General features: G+C 50.1%; 3 protein-coding genes across 3 annotated transcripts; 1 reads left to right on the top strand and 2 right to left on the bottom strand.

Moving 5' to 3' along the window:
• Nucleotides 1–2,331: 2,331 nt before the first annotated feature.
• On the top strand, nucleotides 2,332–2,873 carry UCRPA7_3210 (putative fad binding domain-containing protein; the record flags this gene model as incomplete). The annotated part of the gene is made up of 2 exons (XM_007915793.1): nucleotides 2,332–2,504; nucleotides 2,570–2,873. 2 exons carry the CDS (start codon nucleotides 2,332–2,334, stop codon nucleotides 2,871–2,873), a joined length of 477 nt encoding a protein of 158 aa, XP_007913984.1.
• A 2,424-nt stretch (nucleotides 2,874–5,297) lies between these two features.
• UCRPA7_3209 (putative ankyrin repeat protein) lies at nucleotides 5,298–6,653 on the bottom strand (the record flags this gene model as incomplete). The annotated part of the gene is made up of 1 exon (XM_007915789.1): nucleotides 5,298–6,653. The coding sequence occupies one exon, from the start codon at nucleotides 6,651–6,653 to the stop codon at nucleotides 5,298–5,300; it is 1,356 nt and encodes a 451-aa protein (XP_007913980.1).
• A 1,473-nt stretch (nucleotides 6,654–8,126) lies between these two features.
• UCRPA7_3208 (putative aspartate kinase protein) lies at nucleotides 8,127–8,835 on the bottom strand (the record flags this gene model as incomplete). Its single annotated transcript, XM_007915809.1, has 4 exons — nucleotides 8,127–8,143; nucleotides 8,194–8,376; nucleotides 8,430–8,502; nucleotides 8,560–8,835. 4 exons carry the CDS (start codon nucleotides 8,833–8,835, stop codon nucleotides 8,127–8,129), a joined length of 549 nt encoding a protein of 182 aa, XP_007914000.1.
• Between the last annotated feature and the right edge of the window lie 751 nt (nucleotides 8,836–9,586).

Raw genomic sequence — 9,586 nt, 5'->3', positions numbered from 1 at the left:
TCCCCATCCGAGTGATGCTGTGCTTGGCCAAACTTTGAGCTTTCTCTCAGAGCAGAAGGTATATAAATCGCCGAACGTCACTCCGGGCTCAACGACTGCGTATGAAAATTTCTCATTGACTTCGATTATCTTGTTCAGGCGGTGGAGATCCAAGATGATCGATCCGGACACAATTGGCGCGGGGCCGCCATATCTATAGACGATCAGCGTCCAACGTCACCTTCAAACACCCAAAAGGAGGCTTTCCATCTCACCCTAAATTTTTACCCCGCGAAATGGTCCAAAGGGGTATGTTGTATTGATTCGCGATTCTCAATACCGATTGGATCTCAGAAACAGATGTAGGACTGAGAGAGAACTGGTTAGCTATAGACTTTTTCGGCCCTTGGAACAACTGCTTACCAGACTGCAGCACCTGGCAATTTTCTTTCATTGCCCGCTTCTGGGATCTCGTATGGGTCGACGTATTCTTTCAGGTCGCTGCCACTGAATACAGCATCCGCGCCCAGTGCCTGGGTGAGTTCTTCCAGGGCGCGGCTAAAGTCCTCTTGGCTCACTCCTGGGGGTAGAACACTCTTAATCTCCTGTATCAGAGGCTTAGAGAAGCACTCTTCATGAGCAGATTGGTACAGAGTGTCTGTATATCTCGGTCCTCGCGTTGTGGTCATGATCCTGGAGTTTCTCTGGAGACAGTTGTCGAAATGGTCTATGTCACTTGCAGGTGAAATGTAGAAGAGCTGTCATCGTCCACGTTCTTCAGATCACGGGTCGCTCTCCAAATGAGGCATGCATCGCAACCCAAATCTATGTAGTCCAGCCCGCGGGATCGAATGTATGCAGCTCCGCTTCATGGATTACCCGGTGCCAGGGCGGAGGTTTCTCCATTCGCAATCATAAATTAGCCCGGACCCGAGCTTGCCTTGCGGGGAAGCTTGGGGAAGGATCTAAAGTGTTGTGTGACTTACCGTCTTAAGGAATTTGGAGATATCGGCAGTTAGATCTGATACGCAATGCGGAAGTTGAGAGAATGTGGGGAAATCTGGAGTAGTCAACGTCGAGTTTCACATCACCAATTGTTCTAAAGGGGAAATGGGGGAAGGTCTCTTGTCAGTGCTGATCAATCACACCTAGCTTGTTTAGAACATCATTGAATAGCATCTAAATGTGAGACTCGAGTCCGCTGGCCTTGCACTGTTTGCTCTTCCCCTCAGTGAACGATCTGGCCGTGTGTAACAATCTGAAGCCGCAAGTACCGACAGCATCGCGTAGCACAGAAAGTCGGACAAACATCTATAGCCGAGCCTCGGGATGCTGTACTTCTAGTAACATCGAAAGCTGAAATGGCTTTTGGCAAGCTGACACTTGTTGCCAAGATAATGCACAACAAATTGGATTTTGAGATCCCAAAAAGGGACGATAACTTGACTTGAATTAAGTAATTCGGGACTCTCCATCGACATCCATTGATACCCATGTGAGACGTTCAAAATGGGAGCAACGAGGAACAATGATTTTACTGTAAGTAGGCCGCTCACGTAGAAGTCGGCAGTGATAATGATAACATAGGTTATTGTCGTCGGAGCAGGTCCAGCAGGGCTGTTGTTGGCTCTTCTCCTGGGACAGAAGGGCATCAATGTAACAGTGCTGGAGAAATCGACCGAGATAGATCGAAATCCCAGAGCCAGCTTTTACAGCTCTCCAACCATTTACGAGCTGCGACGCGCAGGTCTCATGGAAGACATCATGAAACAAGCATTTGTGCCTGATGGAGTGACATGGCGCCATCTTGACGGCACTCCGATCTGCGCAGTCCAGTCGTCAAACCCTCCAGGCAAAGAAACCATGATATCACTTCCACTGGATGAGCTACTGCCGATCATGGCGGATCATGTCGCTAGGCATCCTACGGCGAAAGTCTGCCTAAAACATGAGGTGGTCTCAATTGGGCAGGACGAGCATCGTGCGTGGGTCAATGTGAAGTCGCCAGAGGGCGAGCAGAAGCTCGAGGCAGATTATGTTGTTGGCTGTGACGGTGCCAATTCTTTCATCCGGCGAGCCCTTTTTGGCAGTAGCTTCCCTGGGTTTACATGGGACAAACAAATTGTTGCCACCAATGTACGTAGGCATTGTTATCGTTGTCGTTATATCAAACCTCTAAGGGGATTCTCGTACTGATGCTTTTAGGTGTATTACCCAAGACTGAAAGACTTCAAGTGGACGTCTTCCAATTTCCAGATAGATCCGCAGCACTTCCCGATGATTGCACAGATTGCAAACGACGGGCTGCTTCGGATCACATATGGCGAGGAGGGAAATCTTACTCGAGAGCAAATGCAAGAACGCCAACCCTGGAAGTTCAAGCAATTCGTGCCTGGAGCGCCGGAGCCAAATGAGTACGAAATTAGGAATTTCAGCCCATACAAAATCCATCAGCGATGTGCAGAAAGCTTCAGGGTTGGCAGGTTCCTACTCGCTGCGGACGCTGCACATGTCTGTAATCCATTGTAAGTTGCGGGTATTTTGTGGTGTTGTCGTCTTTGACAAAGAGAGGCTGATGCGATCTTCATAGCGGTGGTATGGGTCTCACAGGCGGTCTGGTTGATGTTGGCAATTTGTTCGACTGCCTTTACGGCATCTTCAACGGCCAAGTGGATGATCACATCTTGGACAAGTATTCCGAGATCCGCATACAGAAATACCAGGAGATTATCGACCCTATCTCGAGCGGCAACATCAAGCGGCTATGGGATGCGAGTCCAGAAGCGATTCAGAACGAGCCTTTCTTTCAAGCGCTTAAAAGAGCCGAAGTTGACAAGGAATTTGCACAGCAGATGCAGAAGGCAAGTGATACTGGCCCCAATGACATGTTTTAATGACAAGCTCACATCTGCTCAAGGGCCTTGATGCCGTGATGCACGACTTTACACAGTATTACAAACCCCCAGAGAATGGTGTTTCATCATAAAGAGCATACGCTGGAAAGATTAGATCATGTTGTGGCCGTGATCGCCAGCAAGGAATGTGTAAGCCATCATATTCTAGGCCTTGGTTGCACGTTTAGTGGCTAGACAGGTAACCCTGGCGGTGTAAATAGGTGTTGGAAGGGGCCCGTAGGCCGTGTGATAGTGGTAAGTCCCGGAAGAAACTCACGCAAGAGGCGTATCAAATGCAAAAGCCCCAGTAAATTGGAGAAGTCTGGACATATTATTGGTAAATACTGGGGGAGGAGGAACGAAAGAGTCAAAAGTGTGCGTATATATGTGCTTGCACTCCAGTATGACTCTGATAACTCGCAATGAGAAAGAACGACCTGTCTGTCGACTATTTGTTGACTCAATGTAACATCCATCGTGAGCTGATTTGAACTCACGACCACATTCGCCCTACTGAAGAATCTACAAACCCCTATCACTGGTGAAGAGCTCAGTAGAATTCGTACTCGATATGTCAGACAGACCGTAATCATCGCGATATGCCGCTTTTCGGCAGAGAAAGCATTGCCGCCATCGGGCGTCGATCTGCTACGTCAAAATGTTGTTCCATTTACACCTCTCGAGAAGGCACGCGCCTCCTTTGCCCGCTATGTCAATACTTCTGAAGACTGCAGGATCATCTTGATCGTAGACGCGTCGTACGGCACCTCCGAGGTTAACACTGTCTGCATTATGCTTACCAAAAAGTACATGATTGGGAACCACGACTTCAACATCATCGCCACCGAATCTGGCGAAGAGCCGGTCCCGGCCCGGAAGCCAGTGTGCAGCCCATTGGGGTGTCGGAGCGCGACGACGGTGAGCCTGCCTTCCTGCGTTTCCCTACGTGGATGTGGCGGAACATGGAGGTGCACGATTTTTTTCGAGTGGCTTCGGAGTCATATCAAGGGCATTGAACCGCATGATGCCGTGGGCTTTTACGATCTCGACCTGTACTCGCTCGGCGCGTTGATGAAGGCTGTCATCGCGTATCCAGCTGGACAAGGTTGACCAGCAAAGGCATCAATTGCGCGTGAGCGCTACGAGAGATTGCTGGTCTGCTCTGACGACCCGCAGGAGTACGGCCTCGAGGCTATAATGGCCTGCTTCAAGAGCTATGAGAAGGAAGTCGTCGCAATCCTGAGAGACCTCCTAAACGGGCGCCCACTCCTCCGCCAGGATAATAAATGTTACTTCGCCAAGGGTATCACTACCTCCTCAACAAGGTATTACTCCTTTCAGAAGCTGATAGACCCATAGTAATAAACAGATAATTGGAGAGTTTGATAAGTGTCACGACTCTCAGCATTGAATATATTCACCTTTTACGAAATTACCGTTTATTACCCTGGCGGAGGAGTAGAATATTCTGCTATCCATTGGAACAGCGAGGAATTTCACAGCGGAGAGCAGAACGCTAGATTAGTGGCGGGTACGCTGCACGGGCACTAACTCTGGCATCAGCCTTGAATGCACAGCACTAACTTGCACCTGACAGGTGCCGAGCATTACTACAAGCCCATGTACTATGGTGGTGACGAGTCCTGGAATCTGCGCGACTCTCACATGTTCCACTCTCGTTCGCGTTCTCGAGCACCTCGGTGACGATGCGAAGGCCATTGTGTGGGCGCTCATCAGCCATGTCGTTGATGCCCGCGCCACAAGCATGGGCTGGTCGCGCGGAGAGCTCAACATTGGCCAATTGTGTAAAGAGGCAGATGCGGATCAAGCCCTGGACATAGGGTGTGGCACCTACACAGGAACAGTAGCCACAGGACGGCGATGGGACGCTGACATGCAGATAATGAAGATCAATCCAAGGCTACCCAACAGCTACGAGGACCTAACGCATGCCACTGATATCAAGAACTTCGGCCTGGATTTGCGTCAGGGCAAGTGTGGCGGAAAGCTGTGAGAAGGGCTCATGAAGCGTCACTTAGAACGATTTATTGATGTTATTCACGGATCTGACACGGAAAGGCAGTCTCACTACTCCTCGGCAATCCTTCCCGGACACTTTGATGGCTTCGTCTGGTTTGACCACTCTCGGCCAGTGAGAGCGCTAGAAGTTCGTCAACCACATACAGCGCTCGGCTCGGACGAAGCATGGCCATTTGGGCTGCAGATATCAATTCCTCATGGCTCTATACAGTACCTTTGAATGTATTTAGAGCAAACATCCGCCAATGTAACAGCCTTGTTCCTATATCGTACCATACTTTCTCGCCCAAAGTATCACGAACAAGTATACTTGTCCTTCGATCTCAACATGTCAGATCAGCCCTTACAATTGATTTCACTACAACTTCGCGCAACTCAGCTCATCTATTGTTTCAAGACGGCGTCATAGTCCGGCGGCTGCTCCACAGTCGGGTGACTGGATCTTGCCGACCTTCGAGGCTGCCCAGTTGCTTGTGTATTTGGCACTACAGGTCGAGTAGCAATAATGTTATCGTCAGCTTCAGGAGTTGCCCCGTGAGTACACAAGAAAGCAGCAATGTCGTCGTCGCCCAGAGCTCTAGCAAACGCGAGCGGCGAGACCATTCCTTCCTTATTCGGGTCTGCTCCATGCTGCACGAGTAACCTCGCTGCTCCCGTGTCCCTCTTCCGCAGCGCCTGCATAAGTGGCGTTCTGCTCTTCTTATCTACAGCATTTGGATTCGCGCCGTGCCTGAGGAGCTGGGCCACTAGATCGGTTTGTCTCGTCTCGATTGCATAAAGAAGTAAAGTGTCACCAGTTGCGATGGTCTGGTTGGGATCAGCTCCGCTTTCGATGAAGAGTGGGATGAGCTCTGTATGTCCTTTGTCGATTATGTAGCTCATAGCCGACCAGGTCCAGGAGTCCGAGACATTGGGATTGGCACCTCGCGACAGCAGCAAGCGAGCCAGCTCTGTCTTCTCCTGAACATTGAACTTTGAGCTCTTGATAACAACCAATATGATTGGATTGCCTGTGATATCGGATACATTGGGGTTTGCACCCTTGTCGAGTAACATCTTGATCACGTCAAGGCGGCCCTTCTGCAGCGCCTCGATCAGCAGCGGCGATCCTGTGATAGTGTGACTGTTGACATCAGCGCCGTGATCGAGCAGAAATTTCAGCATATCGATGCGACCATCCTGTAATGCTAACACAACTATCGGCGATCCTGAGATGTCTCGTGCGTTCACATTGGCACCTCGGGATTGAAGTAGCTTAACCATTTCCATGGATCCTTTCGAATAGGCATGGAAGATGAGTCCTCGGCCTACTGAGTCTGTGGCGTTGACATCAGCTCCATAGTTGAGAAGTAGTTGCACCATCTCGACGTTTCCTTTTGAGACTGTGTCTGCAAAATACGAGCTACTGAACATCGTCTTCTCACGCGGATCGCACCCACGTTGTAGCAGCAGTGCTGCGATTTCCAGATCACCACCTTCGGCGGCCCAGAACAGCGGGGGTAACTTTTTGGCTGTATCACAGGCCTCGCGAGATGCACCATGGTCTAAAAGCTCCCTCACGGCATCGATCTGTTTGCCCTCAATAGCACGCACGATGGGCGTCTTCCCACTTTCATCACGCCCGTTGACGTTGGCGCCCGAAGATATCAGAGATGAGATGTGGTTGATGTTTCCACGAGCAGATGCTTCGCAGAGAGCCACCACCAAGGGCTCCGGCTTGTAGCGGAACGGTGCAGTCATGGCCTTGAATGCTTCCGAAAGGGAGGCGAGCCCCCCTCGGTTCTGCTTCGGCTGGGAGGGTCCGGCGACGGCTGGGGAGGCAGACGTTGCAGCGGGCGCGGTCTCGAAGAGCGATGGGTCCTTCACGTCGTTGGGATACTCAGGGACGCTGTCTCCATATCTTGGAGGACTATCATCGTCATCTTGGACTAGCTGCGAGCTCAGTCTTATCACGCTGCGTGATGCACGATTGCATTCCTTCAATATCTGCTTGGTACCGGAGCTCCGGAGAATAGCATCCTGTTCGGTTGAATTTGACCTACAACTACCTGTCAGTGGACTTGGATCACGGTAATTGGAAGATCAACTGCCACTAAACAGAAAACGCATTACTCACACCTGAGTTGATTTTTGAAGAAGCTCAAAGGCCTGGGTTGCGAGTGCGATCCAGCGCTCAAATTCTGAAAGCGCCCTTGAGTCAATGACGGGTGGATTTGCCTGACCAGACCCTACCATCTTGATTTCCTTCTCCACTACAGCAGCTGCTTGTGCGCAACTGTCGAGAAACCCCGATAAGACTTCCTGGAGTGTCTCCGAGACAGCGGTAGCTCGCGTGATGGACTCCGCTAATGATTCAGCAACCTTGCTGTAGGCTCGAAGGCGGTCAGGTAGGCCTGAGAACTGCGTCACTTCATCTACCTCATCCAGTTCGACTGCAGCGGCGAGTACACGATGCGAGATGGTCGTGCAGAGCGAGGACTCCGACACAGCCGAAAACCCGGCCATGATTGCTAGTCTCAAGCTGTCAGTATACCAATTTTTCCCTTTGAGTGGTTGATGATAGAGCAGAGAAGCCTCCACTTCGGGCACGATGTAGCAGTTTGTATGACATTTTTAATCTTTGGTGAGTCTGAAGAGGACGCCCATCCAAGTCCCTCTAGCTTCGTAACCGCCAACGTGGGCTGCATAAGAGAGGCATCCGATCCGCGCCAAATCTACGGCACAGCATTCACGGTCCCCTGCGGGGATGACGCGTTGCGGGGGAATAAGCCCCCGTCTTAATCGCAATGGACGCCAGCGATTGACCAGTAGCCAGTCCGTCCAGCCTATCACGCGAGCTAACAGGGCGATTCGTACGACACCCAGCAAGCTAAATCACCTCGAAGGAACAGACCCGCATCAGTGCGGCTTCTCAGCCCTACACCAAATCCAGTAAAGTATCCTCTACAACATGTTATGCTTAAATTGAAAGTCAGAACTGCCCTGGCCATGTTCGGAAACACCGAGAGCTGGACAGCTCATCTATCTCCCACCTGATTGGTCCACGTACGCTGCCTGGCTGAACGGTTTGCAGCCTTGAATGATATGTAGCGATTAAGTGATTTATCAGATGCATCCGGTCCGTTTTCTATACATTGCCCGAGATAACAATCCTCCATGCCCAACCATTTCACCCCAATCCCTATGAATGCTGTTGGCAAATATGAAATCATCTCAGTAGAGCCACGGTCCTATGGCATCACGGTCAGAGACAGGAAGACGAAACATTGAATCAACATACCTTTGATGAAGTTGTTTTCTTGCTCCCAGTGAGTTGGAATCTTCAGGACCTTTGCATGAATGACATTCATGGCAAGTATGGCATCCTCTGCTCGAACAACGAGGCTGACGTTAATCTCGCTTGCGCCCTGGCTAACGAGATATATGTTGATCTTCGCCGAAGCTAGAGCTGAGAGAATTTCACCTAGCCATCTAGATTAGTATCTTGTGGACACGAAGACTGACGTGTGAACACACTTGAGATTCCAACCATGTTCCGCATCTTATGTCCAACAACCGTGACAATAGACATGTTCTCCGATATCGAGACCTATGGCATGTGTGAGTGTACCATCAAAAAATACTCCGAAACGAGTCTCTAGCATACCTTTCCAAACTCCTCCAGGTCACCCTTCAGTCGTCTCTGTTGGTTTTCCGTTCCATCAGATGATTGCATAGCAAGGCTGACGTTCCCCTCACTCGTTGTGACCAAATCTACCAGCATCTTGTTCTCCTCTAGCTTATTAAATACGCCTGCTAAGAATCCTTGCGATTTCGTATTTCTGTTGCATACAACGTTGACCAAGATGATGAAATCTTTGACGGTCACAGCAGTCGGTCGACGTCGTTCCTGCTGCTCACCATGATAGCCGTTTTCTAGCATGAATCCTGAATCTGGTATCTCTTTCTTGATCTCTGAATCTTCAGAGTCCAGTGTTAAGGATTTAAGAGACGGACTGGTGCTCCCTGAGGGGTAAATGATTGTCCCGGAACCTTTCGGGTTGAAGACGTTCTTGAGACGCAACGGGAGGCTCGCATGTCGGATTTGGTCCATCGTCAAGGGGTGGATGACCTGTCGCGCATGCTCAGCTCTGACGTTTTAGCTATCTTAGCTGAATGAGCATCAAACCATACCTCGCTGCCATAATATGTCAACTCAGTCGCCTCTTCGGGCGTCACCGTAGATAGAAGTCTTGCTGCAGGCACTTTTCTAGGATCCGCAGTGAAAATACCATCAACTTCTTTCCATATTTGCAGCTCTGCAGCTCCAATCCCGACGGCAGACATTGCAGCACAGAGATCCGAATAGCCTCTGCCGACAGTTTTGAGCAACGAGTCGGGCATGATACCGAAAAAACCTGGACTTTTATCAGCAAGAAAGGTTAAAAAGATATTACACTCAAGTAGGAGGCTCTTGCCTGTAATGATAGGAACATGATTCCTACATGCCTCGATCTTTTGTGCAATCACATCGGAAAGGCGATGGAAGAATTTCGGACCAAGAGTATCGAACGCCACCTTCTGATCATAGAGGTTTGGACCAAACGCGCACTCGACAATATCATCCAGTGCTATGACTTTGGCTGGGATGCCCTAAATTGCGTTAGCATGACCTCATTGAGGAGTTTCAGTCA

This window comes from Phaeoacremonium minimum, assembly GCF_000392275.1.
Source record: "Phaeoacremonium minimum UCRPA7 unplaced genomic scaffold PA7_03_scaffold_265, whole genome shotgun sequence".
Classification (NCBI taxonomy): Eukaryota; Fungi; Ascomycota; class Sordariomycetes; order Togniniales; family Togniniaceae; genus Phaeoacremonium; species Phaeoacremonium minimum.
The sequence above is the reverse complement of the archived record's forward strand: the minus strand, read 5'-3'. Positions and strand labels throughout refer to the sequence as shown.